Source organism: Ammospiza caudacuta, chromosome 23 (assembly GCF_027887145.1).
Source record: "Ammospiza caudacuta isolate bAmmCau1 chromosome 23, bAmmCau1.pri, whole genome shotgun sequence".
NCBI classification, from domain to species: Eukaryota; Metazoa; Chordata; class Aves; order Passeriformes; family Passerellidae; genus Ammospiza; species Ammospiza caudacuta.
The window spans coordinates 6,970,918-6,989,855 of NC_080615.1; the positions used below are offsets into that span (position 1 = coordinate 6,970,918).

The following is an 18,938-nucleotide window of genomic DNA, read 5'->3' on the forward strand; positions in this document are numbered from 1 at the left end:
TCTCCTCTGCTGCCTGGGCCCAGATTTCTGCTCTGGGGCTGCTCCCAGCTCGGTGGGCACCTTTCCTAGAGCAGTGCCAGGCACAGCCTCGTCAGGAGCCCACTGCTGAACTGGATGCTCTTGTTTTTACAGCCAATTTCAACCCACGGTCATGGGAATTTTCCTCCTTCCAAGCGACCGAGGAAACACTTGGTACGGGTAATTCTGCCTGCAGCCTGAGAGGATCTAACCCCCCGTGCCACAGCTTTCTGCCTCACTAACCCACCCCTCCTGCTGCCCTCTCAGCTGCCCTGGCACCTAAAAACCCCAGAGCCAGCTCCTGCTGGGCTGTCACACCCTGCCCAGCCAGGGAAAGGCGCCCCTGGTTCTGCTTGGTCACAGAAAAATGAGGTGCAAAAACACAGGAGGCAGTTTGTAAAGATGCCCAGAACACTCAGAGCACCCCGAGGAGGTGGCGGCAGAAGCAGGAGGAGACTCCAAGTACTCCCAGCCGGTCTCAGAAGCACGAGGTGTTTCTTTCTGTCACACCTTTTATTAATAAAAGGTGTTAATACCTCTTAGGTATCCTTATTCTCTAGGGAGGATATTCCCAACTGGGCATTAAAACCCCCATTTTTTTTTCCCCTGAATTCCATGGTTATTCCTTCAGTGATGGGGGGGTATTAAAACCCCCATTTTTATCCTGAATTCCATGCTTATTCCTTCAGTGATGGGGGGATATTAAAACTCCCATTTTTTTTCCTGAATTCCATGGTTATTCCTTCAGTCGTGGGGGGATATTCCCAACTGGACATTAAAACCCCCATTTTTTCCTGAATTCCATGGTTATTCCTTCACCAATGTGGGGACATTAAAACCCCCATTTTCCCCTGAATTCCATGGTAATTCCTCCAGTGATGGGGGGATATTAAAACCCTATTTTTTCTTGAATTCCATGGTTATTGCTTCAATGATGGGTGGGATATTCCCAACGGGAATATCGTGTGTTCTCAAAGACACAGCTTGGCCCACGTTCATGCCTTTTCTTCCCAGATCCCCATCTTCCTTTCCCTTCCCATTTCCCTCCTTTGCTTCGTTCCTCCAAGGTCCTCCAAGGTCCTCCAAGGTCCATCCTTTGCCGCTCCCTGGAATCAGCCAGGGCCACCCAGCCTGGGGAGCTCTGGTGACTCAGAGCCACACCCGAGCCAGGGCTGGCTCGCTCTCATCTCCCTGCTCTCAGGAGGGCAGCAGGGGAAGCTTTGATGGTGTTTGGAGGAAACCTGCAGTGCTGGGAGGAAGGGCAGTGCTGGAGTCATCCCTCCTGCCTCAGGGAGCTGCTCTGCAGCCACACCTGCACTCTGGGGCTCTCAGGAGCAAGGCTGGGCCCTGCCTGGGGGCTGGCATCACCTCACACCCACACAGGGCTCACAGGGGTCCCAGGGTGAGGGAAGAGATGAGGATCTGACTCCATGTTTCAGAAGGCTTGATTTATTATTTTTATATATATTATAATATATATATTATAATATATATTATAAATATATTTTTATATTTTATATTTATATATACTTATATATTTTTATATATATTTATATTTTATATTTTAATATATTTTATATCTATTTATATAATTTTATATTTATATATATTTATATATACTTATTATATTATATTAAAACTATACTGAAAGAATAGAAGAAAGGATTTCATCAGAAGTCTGGCTAAGAATAGAAAAGGAATGAAATAGCTCTCGGACAGAGAGTCTGAGCCAGCTGACTGTGATTGGCCATTAATTAGGATCAACCCCATGAGACCAATCCCAGATGCACCTGTTGCATTCCACAGCAGCAGATAACCACTGTTTGCATTTTGTTCCTGAGGCCTCCCAGCTTCTCAGGAGGAAAAAATCCTAAGGAAAGGATTTTTCAGAGAATATCATGGCTGCACAGAGCTGCCTGCCCTCACTTGCCTCTGTTCCTGAGGGAGAAAAGGGACAAGAGGCACAAGGGACTCGTGGCAGTGTCACGGGGGTGTTTGGAACTGTCCCCCTGCAGCCCTTTGGAATAACAAAAACCTCTTTATCTTCCAGTAGGCAATGGCACTAAGCTGCCTTTTCAGTTCTCCTCGGTGGGACAGAATCCGCCCGGTGACTTCAGCAAACAGTCTGATGGGAGCCTCTTCACTAAGACCGGTACTAGGAACTGACTGTCCCCCTTCCTCCTGTCCCTTTGAGGTGCCAAACCCCCTAAAATGCCTTCCTGGTAATAAGAGGTATTAATACCTCTTGGGTGTCCTTATCCTCTAAGGAGGATATTCCCAACTGGACATTAAACCCCCATTTTTGTCCTGAATTCCATGGTTATTCCTTCAATGATGGGGGATAATAAAATCCCCATTTTTTTCCTGAATTCCATGGTTATTCCTTCAGTGATGGGGGATAATAAAATACCCATTTTTTTCCTGAATTCCATGGTTATTCCTTCAGTGATGGAGGATATTCCCAACTGGGCACCTTTTGACACCTTTGAGGTGCCAAACCCCCTCATCCTGATCTGCCTTCCTGCCCCATTTGAGGTCCCAAATGCCCTAATCCTGCTCTGCATTCCTGCAGAAGTTCCACACCTTGGCCTCACTGCCCATCTCTGAGGCACCTGCACAGGTGAGACTCTGCTGAAGCAGGGCAGCAAGGAGTGTTAAAAACCATTCAAGATTTATATAAGGAACAGGTGGAGGGATTTTAAATTCTGTTTGTAATGGGCAGGGATAAATTTTAGATGATTCTTGAGGAAGACACCATTTGCCCCTCTGGTTTCTTGGCTGAAAAATAACACAAACAGCATAACCTTAAAAAAAAAATTAAATGCAGGAGCTGCTTCACCAGAACCAAACCCTCATTCACTATGTCATCTCCCTGCTGTCACTTCCCACCAAGGGTGGGATCCAGGATTTTAAATTTTGTGTCTAATGGGCAGGGATAAATTTTAGATGATTCTTGAGGAAGACACCATTTGCCCCTCTAGTTTCATGGCTGAAAAATAACACCAAAAAAAAAAAAAAAGAAAGAAAAATATGCAGGAGCTGCCTCACCAGAACCAAACCCTCATTCACCATCTCATCACCCTGCTGTCACTTCCCACCAGAGGTGGGATCCAGGAGCTCCAGAACCTGCCAAGCAGAGTCAGGTGTGATTAACTGGGCATGCTGGGCCATGGTGACACTGGCTGTGACATTTCTGGGGGGCTGCAGGGGGGTCAGGGCATCTCAAGCTGCCAGAGGAGCTGCAGGAGGGCCAGGCTCAGCTCTGTGCTCTAATTAAACAGCCTGCAGCGCTCTCTGCAAGAGCCACAACGCTGACTCTGGGACCCGGCCTGAATTTAATTGGGCTGATTGCATTCCACCTCTCTGCATTCCTCAGACGTTTTAATTAGCCAGCCCTCCTCTCCTGCCCTTTCCTGCCTGATGGGGTGGTGGCAGAGGCATCTGTCTGACGGCTGTCTGTGTGTCCCACCCGGGGCATGGCTGCATTTCCACGTTGAGCAATGCAAAACTAATGAGGTGGCGCTTCCAGTCCTGCTGCTGCTCCTGGGGACACCACGGGGGTGGCAGTGGCAGGGGCTGCCACCAGTGTGACTCTGTTTTGTGTTGTCACAGCCTACCCTTCCATAGTGAGGCACCAGTCTGCGAAGGTGACGCCACAGACGTGGAAATCCTCCTCCAAGCAGTCTGTATTGGTAAGGAAAAGAAGAATTTTTATTCTTGGGGGAGCTTCAGGAATAAGGATGGGAGCATAGAAATAAAAGTTTCAGTCCCACTGCTCCTGTTTGGGATCATGGAAATAAAAGTTTCAACGCCACTACTCTTGTTCAGGATGCAGATTAACCCCCCCAGCGCTGATCAATGCTGCAAAAATGATGTTTTGAAAAGGTTTTGGTCTAAAATATGATGCAGAGATAGGGAGAGTGTAAATGCTGTAAAATTATACTGATAGCACTTTTCCCTGTCACCCACCCTGTCCTTTGGGAATGTGGAAATGAAAGTTTCAACCCCACTGCTCCTGTTCAGGATGCAGATTAACACCTCCCAGCTTTCACAGCTCTGATGAATGCTGCAAAAATGATGTTTTAAAAGGTTTTGGTCTAAAATATGATGGAGGAGATAGGGACAGTGTAAATGCTGTAGAATGGTACTGATAGCACTTTTCCCTGTCACCCACTCTGTGTCACTCTGTGACATCCACAGAGTGTCAGTGACCCCAGAAACAACCACAGCAAAATTGTCATGTCCTGCAGGATGCCAGATGAGGGGTCAGAAATCCCCACAGCATCTCTGAGCCCCTGGTTTCGCGCTGACCATGATGAGGGGCACAGGGCAGTGACCTTTCAGGGCTCGTAGTCTCAAATACACAACCACTGCCTAAGGAGCAGCCAGTTAATCTGGTTTTATTCACACTGTGCTGCATTAAGGCCTTGCATGATCCGAATTAAGATTGTGGAGCTTTTGCCATCACAAATGAAACAATTTTTAAATTTATTTTTTTGTCATTCTGACGTTTGTGAGAGATGAATTAGTGTTTGGTGGAAGTGAGCAGAGATCATTCCCACACTGAGGGAAACCACAGCAAGTAGAAATTGGGGGCTGCAGCTGGATCTGCCCCATTCTCAAGGCTCCCCAGGAGGAGATTTCCTGTGGAAGGGATGTTCCTTGGAAATGCAGCCTGGAGCCTTTGAAGGGGCTGCAGCAAACCAGCAAAACTCTGCCATCCCTTCTGCCTTGGGTTTGATCTAAAACATCATCACCATGGTGTTCCCAGGGATTTTTCTTTAATCCCCGCTGAGAAAATCTGAGCAACTTCACCCACCATCCCTTCCCTGTGTCCCTTCCTCTCCTTTTTACACATTTATAATGACCGTTTCCTTTTTATAGCCAATATTCACCACACAGCCCTGAACCCAACAACTGAGCTGATAAATATAAGCATTTCAAAGCACCAAAATAGAAAATACATACTGCAGTATCTCTGCAGGAGCTTTTATGGTCTGTTGGGCCAATAATCTGGCTTTTAAACCAGCCTTTAAATGTGTATTTAAGTAATCTACACCCTAGAAGGCCTGTAAATATGAATTTTCACAAAGGATTTGCTGTTTAAGGAGGAAGGTCTTTTTCACACACAGGGAGCTGTTTTAAATGCAAGCCCCCCTCTTTCATATCTTAATTCTGTTGGAAATTAGAGCCATAAAATGAAAGTAATCTCGACAAAAGGGAACATTGAGGAGGGAGATGGGCTGGGTTTGCTCTGCTGTTTCCTGCTGTTCAATGGGGCTGCACCAAAAGGGGCCTGTGGGGTTTTCCCACCTTCTGCACCTGAGAACAAACCCAAGGCAGACTGGGCTTAAAAACATCAATTTTTCCTGAATTCCATAGTTATTCCTTCAGTGATTGGGGGATATTTCCAAATGGACATTAAAACCCCCTTTTTTTCCTGAATTCCTTCAGTGGTGGGAGGATATTCACAGCCAGGAGATTGTGCAGCCAGGGATAATATTTATATCTATCTATCTATCTATCTATCTATCTATCTATCTATCTACTATTTATATATATTTATATATGTATATTATATATATTTTATATATACTATTTATATATTATAATATAATGAATTAAAATTATAGTATAACGTAAATATATAACATAAAATATTTAAAAAATTAAGTTAAAATAGGAACATTTTATTATATAGTATTTTATTCATTAATACATATTTTTAAAGTCTTATAATTAAAAGTGTAGTGTTAAATTAGTAGAATTTAATTAATTAATTATATTTAATTTAAATTAATTTAAAAATTAAATTGATTTAAAATTTTTAAAATTAAATTATTAAAAGACAGATCATACTATATAAAAATAAAATTAATTAATAAAATTATTTATTATTAGACTATATAAAAATAAAATAAAATAAATAAACCGCATACAGATTTTTAAAATTAAATTATTAAAAGACAGATCATACTATATAAAAATAAAATTAATTAATAAAATTATTTATTATTAGACTATATAAAAATAAAATAAATAGCATCATGAAAAACAATTAAAAAATCCAATTCCTCGTGGTGCTGAGGCAGGAATTAGAGAGATGAGGGTGGATGGGAGGGGAAAAGGAGGGGTGAGACTGACTTTCCCCAAATTGTCCCTTGCAGTCCCATTATCGCCCCTTCTACGTCAACAAAGGCAACGGAGCCACCTCCAACGAGGCGCCCTGAGCTGCTGCGTGAGAGGAGAGCTCAGCTGAGGAATTGTCACAGATGTCCCCGCTCCTGCCGACCCTGCTGCTCCCCCGGGCAGGGCAGGCATGGCCCTGCCCTCAGCACACCAGGACTTCTCCCTCCTTGTGCCCTCCTTGTGCCCTCCTTGTGCCCTCCTTGTGCCCTCCTTGTGCCCTCCTTGTCCCCCCAGCTGCTCTGCCCCTCTGGGAATTGTGGATGCTTGGGTGGCACCCCCTGCTAGGCAGCTGTCCCCTTGTCTCCAGAGCTCTCAAACCCTGCTGGGTGCCCCAAAGCTCTTCCCAGGCTCCAGATTTCCTCTCCACCCTTGTGTCACATCCCCTGGTGGCATCAGGGTGCTCTATCAGCTCAGCTCTGCTCCTCATCTCACAAAAAAACCCAGCAGGGTTTTCCTAGAGATGTGGGATGTGGCACCCCCTGCTAGGCAGCTGTCCCCTTGTCCCCAGAGCTGTTAAACCCTGCTGGGTGCTCCAAAGCTCTTCCCAGGCTCCAGATTTCCTCTCCATGCTGGGGTCACATCCCCTGATGGCATCAGGGTCCTTTCAAGCTCAGCTCTGCTCCTCATCTCCCAAAAAACCCAGCAGGATTTACCCAGAGCTGGAACTGTGTCACCACCCCCTGCTAGGCAGCTGTCCCCTTGTCCCCAGAGCTGGACACTCCAAAGCTCTTCCCAAGCTCCAGCTTTTCCTTTCCATGGTGGGGTCACATCCCCTGGTGAGATGGAACCTCCATCAGCTCAGCCCTGCTCCTCACCTGCCCAAAAACCTCATCAGGATTTTCCCAAAGCTGGGAATTGTGGCACCTCATGTCCCCAGAGTTCCTCCATCAACTCAGCTCTGCTCCTCACCTCCCAAAAATACCCAGCAGGATTTTCCTAGAGATGTGGGATGTGGCACCCCCTGCTAGGCAGCTGTCCCCTTGTCCCCAGAGCTGTTAAACCCTGCTGGGTGCTCCAAAGCTCTTCCCAGGCTCCAGATTTCCTCTCCATGCTGGGGTCACATCCCCTGGTGGCATCTCATGTCCCCAAGGTCCTCCAAGCTCAGCTCTGCTCCTCACCTGCCCAAAAACCTCATCAGGACTTTTCCAGAGCTGGGAATTGTGGCACCACGCCCTGCTAGGCAGCTGTCCCCTTGTCCCCAAAGCTGGATGCCCCAAAGCTCTTCCCAAGCTCCAGATTTTTCTCTCCACCCTGGGGACACATCCCCTGGTGGCACCTCATGTCCCCAGGGTCCTCCATCAGCTCAATTCTGCTCCTCACCTGCCCAAAAACTCCATCAGGATTTTTCTAGAGATGTGGAATGTGTCACTCCCTGCTAGGCAGCTGTCCCTTTGTCCCCTGACCTCTTAAACCCTGCCGGACACCCTAAAACCCTTCCCAAGCTCCAGATTTCTTCTCCACCCTTGTGTCACATCCCCTGATGGCATCAGAGTCCTCCAAGCTCAGCTCTGCTCCTCATCTCCCAAAAAACCCAGCAGGATTTTCCCAGAGCTGGGAATTGTGTCACCACCCCCTGCTAGGCAGCTGTCCCCTTGTCCCCGGAGCTGTCAAACCCTGCTGAGTGCCCCAAAGTTTTTCCCTCTCCACCCTGGGGACACCCAGTTCCTGCTTGTGTCACATCCCCTGGTGGCATCATGTCCCCAAGGTCGTCCAGGCTCAGCCCTGCTATTGACCTGCCCAAAAACCCCAGCAGGATTTTCCCAGAGCTGGGAATTGTGGCACCTCATGTCCCCAGAGTTCCTCCATCAACTCAGCTCTGCTCCTCACCTCCCAAAATAAACTCCATCAGGATTTTTCCAGAGCTGGGGAATGTGTCACCCCCTGCTAGGCAGCTGTCCCCTTGTCCCCAGAGCTCCTAAGCCCTTCCAGATAACCCAAAGCTCTTCCCTCTCCACCCTGGGGACACATCTCCTGCTTGTGTCACATCCCCTGGTGGCATCTCATGTCCCCAGGGTCCCCAAGCTCAGCTCTGCTCCTCACCTGCCCCAAAACCCCACCAGGATTTTCCCAGAGCTGGGAATTGGTGCACCCCATGTCCCCAAGCTCAGTTTTGCTCCTCACCTCCCCAAAACCCCACCAGGATTTTCCTAGAGCTGCTGGAGGTTTCCCAGCCCGTTCAAGTGCCCCTCCAGCCACCTCTTGGAATTAAGAAATAAAAAGCAAATCCATCCTAGTGATACAAGATTGATTAGATGCCATAGGTGCTGGGTGCTTTTCTAGCTTGTGGTGGTTTTTCTTAATTCCCTTAAACCAAAATTGATTTATATGCTGTAGTTCATGTATTTTATATATATATTTTTCCCCTGCAGTGAGAATTACTGCTACAGCTTATTTTTGCTCAGGATAATATTTTTATATTTGCCCCCTGGACAGATGAATCACATCCAGGGCTGGAGAACCATTCCATGATCCCCCTGAGGGGATTTTCCCTCTCCATGGACAAGCTGAGGGGTTCAGTCCATGCAGTGCAGGGAGAGAAATGGAAATAAGAGCCCTCAAATGCTGAAAACCAAGGCCCAACAGCTCCTTTTCATGGTTTGCTCTATTCAAGCAGCTTTGGAATGGCTTCCCCCCCACTTTTTCCTGCTTCCAGCCCCTTGCTGAGGGAGGTCCCACCTCAAAACTCCTTCCTGGCTCATCCCTTTGCAAAGATACTCCTGGCTTTTAACCCAACACCTCACCCAAAGCTCCTGGGGCTGAATGTTGGTTGTCCAGAGCACTTAAAATGTCACTTTATGATGATTTTTAATTTTTTTTCCCCCCATAAAGAGCAGAGGGGGAAGGGGCGGGCGTGGTAATGCAGGATGTGACAAAAAGGATGTGAAAAAAGGGACGGAATTGCTGGGAGAAGCACTGAGGGCTTTGAGGATGCGTGTGAGAAGATAAAACCAGCCCCCTCCAGGTCTCACTGTTTTGCCATTGAGCAGGTCCAGTAAAACCTTGCACCACCTCCTTGTTATGCTCCAAAACATGGAAATATTTTTCCTTTTCCTCCTCAGCTTGGATGTTAAATCCCCCCATCCCTGTGTGGTGCCAGCTGGACCCTCCTGAGGCCACCCCTGTGCCCTCTTTGCTCCCCTTGCCCTCCCAGCCCAAACTCCCACAGGAATGGAGCTGCTCCCTGCTTGCCCCAGCCCTGGAGACACCAGAACCCCCCTGGAAACCCCATTTTCCCCCCGGGATGGGGCTCAGGGGGGTTCTGGAACCTTCCCTGTGCTTCTCAAGGGGTTCCAGCCAGGCTTTGGGGTGTGCAGGAACTGTTTGTGTCCAGTCTCGGTCAGCAAAGCCCCAGGGATTATGATGATGATGATGGTGGTGATGATGATGGTGATTCCTCCTCAGACAGGACAGGTGATGTAAACGAGGCCCCTCACGTGTGCACCACACTGCAGAAATAAAAAATAAAGGAGAAAGCTCCACGTCTGACCAAACCCAACGGGCTCTGCTCTGTCTTTGGTTTTTCTGTGCTCTCACTGAGGCTGAGCCTCTCCAAATTATCCTTGAGATCCTTGAATATCCAAATTATCCTTGGGCAGCAGGCTTGGAGAAGACATTTTCGCAGTTCTCTAAGGCTGTTTCGCTGCTTTTTTGGATATTTGAATTATCTGAATATTGGAATTTCCTTTGGAAATTCCTTTGGAATTTCTATTTTGAATATTGGAATTTCCTTTGGTCAGAGGAAATTGCCACATCCTTGAGACTCTCCTTGAGATTTAAAAGGCGATGTGCATTTCTAGTTTTGCTGCTTTTTGGATATTTAGGAAATTCCCACATTCTTTAGAGTCAAAAGCTGATGTACATTTCTAGTTTTGCTGCTTTTTGGATATTTAAGGTCAGAGGAAAGTCCCACACCCTTGAGGGTCAAAAGCTGATGTACATTTCCAGTACCACACCCCAAAATTACCCAGTTAGATCCAGCTCCCAAGCACTGGTGCCACAAAAGTCCTTCCCTACAAGGGCATTTCTGAAAAAACCCCTCAGCCTGTGCCGGAGTTGAACCTCCCCAGTTCCCTCTGGAGGGAAATGCTTGTTCCTGTATTTATTGGCCAAAATCAGATTATTTTGGCCCAGCCTGGACCTGGATCTTTCCATGAGGTTGGTTCTGGGACCCTCCACCCTCTTGGGCCCTTCTGGTTGTGCTCAGCTCAAAGCTCTTGGGACCATCAGAGCTTCTCCTTCCCCTCAAGGAGAGACAAAACCCCTGTGGGGTGCTGAAAATGCAGATTCAAGACAAAACACAAGTAGGTGCAGCTCTGATAGCTGCTGAAAGGAGCAATTGTACATCCCTCTGTGTGGGCAAGGGTTTTCCACAGATTTCCAGAGGATTCCTGGCATATTTTTTACTCGCAGGCTTTAAATACCAGCTATTTTCCCCCACCACTCATGCTGAAGAGCCAGGGTGCCACCAATCCACCGGAGGAGCTGGCAAATCCTTTTTGTTTACCCCACAAGGGAGCCAGCAGAGGAGAGAGCTCAGCTCTTTGCCATCAATTCCACTCACTGCCTGCGTTACTGTTATTACTGTGATTAAAAAGCAATCAAAGAGAAATCTCCTGCCCGTCCTGGAGCTGCTGCACAACGCCTCAGTTCCACCAGTGGAGCAGCAGAAGGGAGAATTTCCAGCACCCCCTGAGCTCCTGGGCTTGGTGACAGCTGGAAATGATGATGGAGCTCCTGGCCTGAGCAGGGAGCAGGGCTGGAATGGAGAAATGAATGTTTTTAGTGCAGGGGGTTGGGTTAAATGAGGGGTTTTTTGGTCTCTTCTCACCCCTTATTTTCCATGATTATTCCATGATCCCCTAAGGTATAGGGGTGATGGGTTATGGGTTTCCCTGGCCCACTCAGGGGGGTGCAGGGGACATTGGGACACCCAAAGGGGCTGTAAGAGCAGGGCTCAGTGACACCCACAGGGTGACTTGGGGTGGCACCAGCAGCTGTGACAGCCCTTTGGGGGCCTGGATCAGGGAATCACAGCATGGTTTGGGCTGGAATGACCTTAAAGGTCACCCTGAGGACAGAAGGTGGCTCTGAGGCTGCTCCTGGGGATGGAGGTGGCTCCTGGATGGATCTTGGGACAGGAGGTGGCTCCAGGATTGGTCCTGGGGCAGGAGGTGGCTCCATGGACAATTCCAGGATGGATCTTGGGACAGGAGGTGGCTCCAGGATTGGTCCTGGAGTAGGAGGTGGCTCCATGCACAATTCCAGGGTGGATCCCAGGGGCAGGTGGCAGTTCTGGGGTCATTCCTGGGTCCAGTCCATTGGAGGAGGTGGCTCCAAGGACAGTCCCGGGATGGACCCTGGGGACAGCAGGTGGCTCAGGGATGGTCCATGGGTCAATCCTGGGGACAGGAGGGTCCTGGGGCTGACCCCAGAGTGGATCCTGGGGCTGGAGCCAGCTCAGCACCGTTGGGAGGGACAATCCTGGGGATGTGCTGGGTCCCTGGACAATGGCAGGAACAATCCCAGGGGTTGTGTTGGGTCCCTGGACAATGTCAGGGACAATCCCGGGGCCAGGAGGTGGCTCAGGTCCATGGGACAATCTCAGGACCGGAGGTGGCCCTGCCCCAGGTCGCTGCTGCCAGCAGGTGTCACCGCTCTCCTGCTCTGCGTGCCGAATTCCGGCTGCCCGCACCGCATCCATCGCTTTTTACCCCAAAACCAACAACCCCCGGCTCCATCCTCCTCCCTGATGGGGAAAATGCCAAGGAAATTGTCACTACCCGGGCACAGGGCCTCTGCCCGGGGTAAATTCCCTGGAATATCCAGCTGAGGATCAAAGCAGCCGCTTCCAAAGCATTTCTCTCTCCTAATTCATTCAGCTCACTCAGCCACTTGACTTCAGTCACCAGAGCAACGCAGGGCACGCTTTTATCTCGGTACATATTAACTATAAAGTTTTAAAATGAACAATCCTTCAGAGGCATAAACAAGAATTACAAAATCTAATTGCCTGCAAACCTTTAAATTCTTGCCATATTTTATAATGCCATAAATTTGCCACTCTCTTGCACAAAGATAACACGGAGATAAAGTGTTTGAATTTGCTAATTAGCAAACATAAAACGCAGGGACGAGGCCTTAATGAAACTATTGGGATGTTCAATCAAAGGCTGTGATAGCTCCTGCATTTTCATTGCCAGGACTCACATCTTTGGGCTTTTAGCTCTTCAGCCTACAGACCTGGATAGAGCTTCCTACAGGTTAATATTTCCCTTAACCTGGAAAAAACCAGGCCAGCATTTAAGCCAGCTAAAGCACGCTTGGGTAGTTATGGTAATTAATTTGCACATTTTAGTGCTTTTAAACGAATAATCTTACACTCCTCGTATCTAGACCTGGAGCAGTAAAGCTTTGAAGGATGAATATTTTGTCCTTTCTGTTTGTTATTATCGGGTCTTCAGTGTTTTGTAAATAAGAGTTTTAATGCTGTTGTGACTGGGATTTTCAATGCCCGCCCCTTGAGAGGCCAGGCAGCATCAGGACACAGGTGCACCAAGAGGAGCAGTGCTGATCCTGAACCCCCTGCTCTGGGATGTGTTTTGGGGAGGATTTGCAGCAAATTCTGTCAAACTCTGCCACAGAGGGTTTAACCTGATAGGACCCAATCCCAGTCAGTCTTTCCATCAGAAATCCAGTGAAACAATCACTGACTAATTTATTATTTTATGATACTATATTATATTAAAGAATACTAAACTACATTATACTAAAGAATACAGAAAAGATACTTACAGAAGGTTAAAAAGATAGTAATGAAAACTCGTGACTCTTTCTAGAGTCCTGACACAGCTTGGCCCTGATTGGCCAAAGAGTCAAAACACAACAGAATCCAATGAAACAATCACCGGCTAATTTATTATTTTATGATACTATATTATATTAAAGAATACTAAACTATACTAAAGAAAACAGAAAGGATACTTGCAGAAGGCTAAAAAGATAATAATGAAAACTCGTGATTCTTTACAGAGTCCCAACACAGCTTGGCACCGATTGGCCAAAGAGTCAAAACAACTCACAGCAGAACCCAATGAAACAATCACCTGAGGGTAAACATTCTCCAAACACATTCCAAAGCAGCAAAACACAGGAGAATCAATCAGATAATTATTTCCTTATTTATTTTCTGAGGCTTCTCAGCTTCCCAGAAGAAAAGTCCTGGGTGAAGGGATTTTTCCAGAAGATGTGACTGCCACATGCAGAGTCACTCCCAGGGGTGTTTTTGTGGGATCCTTGGCCCCAAACCCCGGCAAGATCTCTGGCACTCTGCACCCAGCCCTGCTCCAGCACTCTGACCAACCCCATCACCTTTTCCCTGCCCTTGGCCCCTGTCAGGAGCAGGAAATCTCCTTAAGAGGGGCACCTTGAAAGGCCACAGCCTGCCCATGGTGCTCTTTAGGCAAGATTTTCTTCCCATCTCCTCCTCCTGGCTCCTCCAGGGGTCGGCAGCTCCACAGCCCTGCTCTCCCTGCTGCTTGTGGATTCTGTGAGTGCTTTGCCATTGCAAATTCTGCAGGATTTAATATCCACTCTGTAATCTACTGGCACCAACAGGCATTATCTAACTAAAGCTTAAATTGAAAATGCTCCTGTGCTCATTCTGCCCTGGCCGCGCGGAGCAGGACGGGCTCGCTGAGTCTCACTCTAATTAAAATCCAGCAGCTCTGCCCAGTGTGACACTCGGCTGGTGCCACCAGTGTCACAGGGGCTGGGACAGCAGTGCCAGACCTCCAGCCTGACCCTGCTTTACCTCACCTGCCCCTGCCCCATCTCCCATGCAGCATGGGCTGAATTCTGGGCTTTATTTTTCTCTGCTCAGTCAATTTGGGGCCCAGTTTGTCATTGAGGGCATCCAACTCCTTGTTCCAAGATATCACCAGAACATAGTGACCAGGGCCATTCTGTTTGATCCAGTTTGTCACTGAGAGTGTCCAATTCCTTGTCCCAAGCCATCACCAGATTTTAGTGATCAGAACCATTCTATTTGAGCCACACTTTGTCATTGAGGGTGTCCAATTCCTTGTCCCAAGCCATTACCAGGTTTTAATGATTCTGTTTGGACCAGTTTGTCATTGAGGGTGTCCAACTCCTTGTCCCAAGCCATTGCCAGACTTTAGTGACCAGGGCCATTCTATTTGGGCCATGGTTTGTCACTGAAAGTGACAATTCCTTGTCCCAAGCCATTACCAGACTCTGATGATTCTGTTTGGGCCAGTTTGTCACTGAAGTATCCAATTCCTTGTCCCAAGCCATTACCATACCTGAGTGATTCCGTTTGGGCCAGTTTGTCACTGTGGGTATCCAACTCCTCATCCCAAGCCATCACCAGGCTTTAGTGATCAGCAAGGACATTTTTCAGAGTCCTGTTTGGTTCCACAAGGAAAGGGAACTGAGCAGCATCCTCAGATCCTCCCTCCAGCCCAACGACCTGGCTGGGCTAGAAAATCTCCCAGCTGGGCTGGCAGAGGTGAGCAATGTTTAGGATTTTTGGTTTTATTAGGGGGAAGAAATGGTCTCAGTCCCAAGCATGACTGCTGTGTGTATCAGATGGATTGGTCCCCACTGACACCCTGCAAATGGAAAATGGGAAAATTCTGGAGGGTGAAAATCAATCAGGAGGTGCAAGAACAGAGCAGGGGGGAGGCAGAGCAAGGGCAGCTGCTTGAGGAGCACATCTGGAGAAGCAGCTGCTCCTGAACACCCCAGATGTGGGGGAACTGCCTCTGGAGAGGGTCCCATCAGTGAGCACTTGGCTTATGGCCCTAATTAATGCCACTTTTAGCACTTTTAATGCCACTTTTAGCACTTTTAAATCCTCTTAACCACACACCAGAGGTGGCTGGCCCTTGGCAGAATCAGCATCTCCACTGGATTGATTTCCCAGCAAATGTGAGTCCCCATTTTACTACCAAACACAGAAAATTGGGAATTTTATCCTCATTTCCCCTGTTTCCCTGGCAGGTGGAAGGAGGATAACATCTCCTGGTTCATCAGAGTGTGCAAATCCCTCTGCCATTCTTACCCTGAGCTTTATCAGCTACTCTGCCACCTTGTGAAATTCCCTTTTTGCCCACAGCAGGGTGAGGAGCCACCAGTGGGGCTGAGATTTGTGCTGCTGGCACAGAAATCCCACCCTGGCATTTTGCTGTTCCAGAAATAAACTTCAGCTTAGCATTTAGCTGCTCTTGGTGAATGCCTCGGGAAAGCAGCCAAGGAAGAGCCCTGAAGTGCTGTGGACTGGCCCAAAGGGAGCTGGTAGCTAAAAACCAGAGAAATTCTGGCTCCTGAGCCGTGCCCTATTTGTTTTGTGGAATTTGGAACCCAAATCGCTTGGATTTTTGAGCTCAGAGATGCCCCAGGGATTGCATTGCCTCAATTTCCACCTCGGAGTCACCACTGGCACGTGAAGTTTGGGCTGCAGCGACCCAGAGCTGGAATTTGGTGAAATCTGCCCAAAAATCTGCTCAGGAAACTCTCAGCCCTGGGGAGATTGTGGTGGGCAGAGAGATCCTCTCTGCTCCTCCTTTTCCTGCCAATTTAAAGTTCACTTTCTGCCCCCAAAGCCTCTCTGAATTGTTATTCTCCCTGACCAGGGAGGGATGGGATGATCCTTGCTCCATCTTTGCCACCTTTTCTCTGTGCTGGGAATTCTCTTCCCAGTTATCCACCTTGTCCCCATAAATTGGGGTCTTGCTGACCCCTAAACAAGGAGAAAAATTTAGTAATACAGGAATCCTTGTGTATTTTGGGATTTTGTGGGATTCAAGGAACACAAAGCAGCGAAATCCTGACCTCCTCTCCCACCGAGGGGGATTGCAAAGGAGACAGCAGCATTAATTATTGATCCCAAATGGAATTAATAAAGGAAGAACATTTCCTACAGCTGATAAAATGCTCTGTGCCAGATCCTTATCCCCGGGTCAGCGGCAGGAATGAGACAACAGTGACAAACAAGATGTGAATCCTCATTTTTCCCAAAGGAGAGAAAAAACCCAGGAGCTGCTGAGGACACAGAGTGAGTTTCAAAGTTTGGGATCAGGAAAAGCTCTTCAGGCCCTGTTAATTCTGGGACAACCATCACCAAATCCTGTGGGAATTTGGGATTTTGGGGTGTGCTGTGCTGAGCTCCCAGGAGGAGCTGCCTCTCCCTTTGCTGTGGAATTTGAGCAGCAAAAAACCCTCTTGGAATTATCACAATTCAAGGTTTCTCTGATTTTCTCCCTGTTGAGGTTAAGATGGTTCCTCATGTCCAGAATTAGGGAATTTAGCTTGGGTGCTGAGCCCCTCCAAATGCTCCCCTCACTCCGGACATCTCTGAAAATGACACAATTTCCCCCTTTTTTCATAATAAATACTGCCAGGGTGCATAAATCTGCATCAATTAGCACCCCCAATATTAGGAAAGCTCTAATCAGCAGAAAGAAAACTGATTAAAGATAAAGGACTTGCAGCAAGTCTGTGCAAGTACTGGGATTTTGTCACACCTGATGGAAGAACACAAAAGCAGAGGATGGCCCAGGTATAAACTGAATTTTAATTTTAATTCAGTTTATGCCACAGTCAGGATGTTTTATGACCTACTTGCATTTATTTGCACCCCCAAACTCACCTGCACCACAAATTATTGGCAAAGAGAGAGAGATTTTTTTGTTGTTGATTGTGATTCCATAAATAATTAGAGGTAGTGCTAAGATGCATAAAAAACCCACCCAAATTATGCTAACGAGCAGGATTTGGGGAAAGTTTAACCCAAATTGTGATTGGGAGTCACAAACAGCAAAAAAAAAATGCTGGATTTAAAAAATAAAAGCTTTGGATTCTGTCATCACAAATCCCCTAAAAACAGAGAGAAGCAGAAGGTTCAAAGGTTGAGTGTTGGAAATTAGGCAGGGCACTTTTCTCCTCTAAATATTCTGAATTTGCATTGCCAGCAGCAGCATCAGAGCAGTAAAATGTGATTTTTAAACAGTAAAATGTAATTTTAAAACAGCAAAGTGTGATTTTAGAACAGTAAAATGTGGTTTTAAACAGGCCCATTGGAGGAGGGAGTTCAGGACAGGATAAAGGTTTGGGTTTGAGGTTTATAACAATGATGGCACAGCCAGGAACAGCAGCAGCTCCTGGTTTGGGCTTTTCCCCTTTAGTCTGGAGCCCCAAAAATCAGCTCAGTCCCAACCCATCCTTCCCAAAACCAGTTTGTCCCAGTTTGTCCCCAGCAAAAAAAACCCAGTACCCAGTGAGGTGGGAAAACATCAGAAATCTGAGTGGGTTTCGAAACAATTCTCCTGCTCAAAATCTGGGATTTTAAGGCCATTTTGAGGCCATTTTGAGGCCATTTTGAGGCCATTTTGAGGCCATTTTCCTGCCTGCTCCCAGGGCTCCTCTCAGACCCATCTCAGGAATTTCATGGAGCAGGGAAATGAGGAGGGAGCAGAGCTGGAAATTCCCAGCAGGAAAAGCAGGAGCAGAGAGGATCTCTCTGCCCACCACAATCCCCCCAGGGCTGAGAGTTTCCTGAGCAGATTTTTGGGCAGATTTCACCAAATTCCAGCTCTGGGTCGCTGCAGCCCAAACTTCACGTGCCAGTGGTGACTCCAAGGTGGAAACTGAGGCAATGCACATGCCTGGGGCATCTCTGAGCTCAAAAATCCAAGTGATTTGGGTTCCAAATTCCACAAAACAAATTCAGGAGCCAGAATTTCAGCCGGAAATTCTCAATGTTCCACAGCACCCTCAAGGAAAATATTCCAATCCTCCAATGAGGATCTTGTGACAGCTCCCAACTTTCTGAATCCCATTCCAGAAAATTCCAAACTGGCCCAGTTATTCCTGCTCCCAGCCCATCAAATCTCCCAAATCTGCCCATTCTACCTGTCCTTATTTCACTTTTCTTCTGGAATTGCTCTTCCCTCCCTTCTCCAGCACATGGCGAGCACCACTGGAGGGCCCACAAGTTGTTTGAAGGAACCTCGCCTATATTTGCCACCCCCTGGAGTTAAAATATAATGAGCTCTATAAATAATAAATAAATCAGCAATTCTTTTTCATGTCTTTGGAAAGGCTATTCTCTAAGGCTACAGAGCTTTTCGAATTTTTAATGGCACTGCAAGGCTGGGGGGAGCCAGAGAGTTTTTCTTTTTGATTTTTCAAGATAAACACATGATTCATGGAGGTGAAGTTTTAAGAAAATCCCAAAAAAAGAATCAAGGAAATCTGATGAAATCATCTTTTTTTTTCAGTTCAGTGGAAAGATTGGGGAAAAGTGGACTAAGTTTTGCTTGGAACCTCCTAAGAGAAAACATTTCCTCCCACCAGACAAACAGATCAAGCTTTTTTAATGCATCTACACATGGTATTTTGAACAACTCCCCTACATGAGCACGGTGCTTGAAAGGATGAGCTCAGTGTCTGACACATCCCCAAAAAGGGAGACTCTAAAAGGGGAAGAGGAGACCGAGCTGTGCTTGTTTATTTGGGATTTTTTTGTTGGTGTTGCGACAACAGTTCAGATTGTTTTTAGGGTATCAATAAGAGAAACCCCTCAAATCTGGGGGATTTCTATTATTAATACTCTAATATCCTATATTACCTTTTCCTTAATACCCAAAGTATCATATATCATATATAATGTATAATATATAATGTATAATATATAATGTATAATATATAAT

The 18,938-nt window shown here is 47.0% G+C and overlaps 1 protein-coding gene across 4 annotated transcripts in view; it reads left to right on the forward strand.

Annotated features, from left to right (window-relative positions):
• The window catches only part of TRIM29 (tripartite motif containing 29), a 28,753-nt gene extending 19,129 nt beyond the window's left edge, over positions 1 to 9,624 (forward strand). Inside the window, exons 6-9 of one of the 4 annotated variants that reach the window (XM_058819050.1) lie at positions 133 to 192; positions 2,069 to 2,170; positions 3,631 to 3,710; positions 6,186 to 9,624. In XM_058819050.1, coding sequence (XP_058675033.1) covers positions 133 to 192; positions 2,069 to 2,170; positions 3,631 to 3,710; positions 6,186 to 6,248 — 305 coding nt within the window. In that variant the 3' untranslated portion in view covers positions 6,249 to 9,624. The remainder of the gene's footprint in view (positions 1 to 132; positions 193 to 2,068; positions 2,171 to 3,630; positions 3,711 to 6,185) is intronic. The other 3 variants (XM_058819051.1, XM_058819052.1, XM_058819053.1) reach the window with 3 other exon arrangements.
• The last annotated feature ends 9,314 nt before the right edge of the window (positions 9,625 to 18,938 follow it).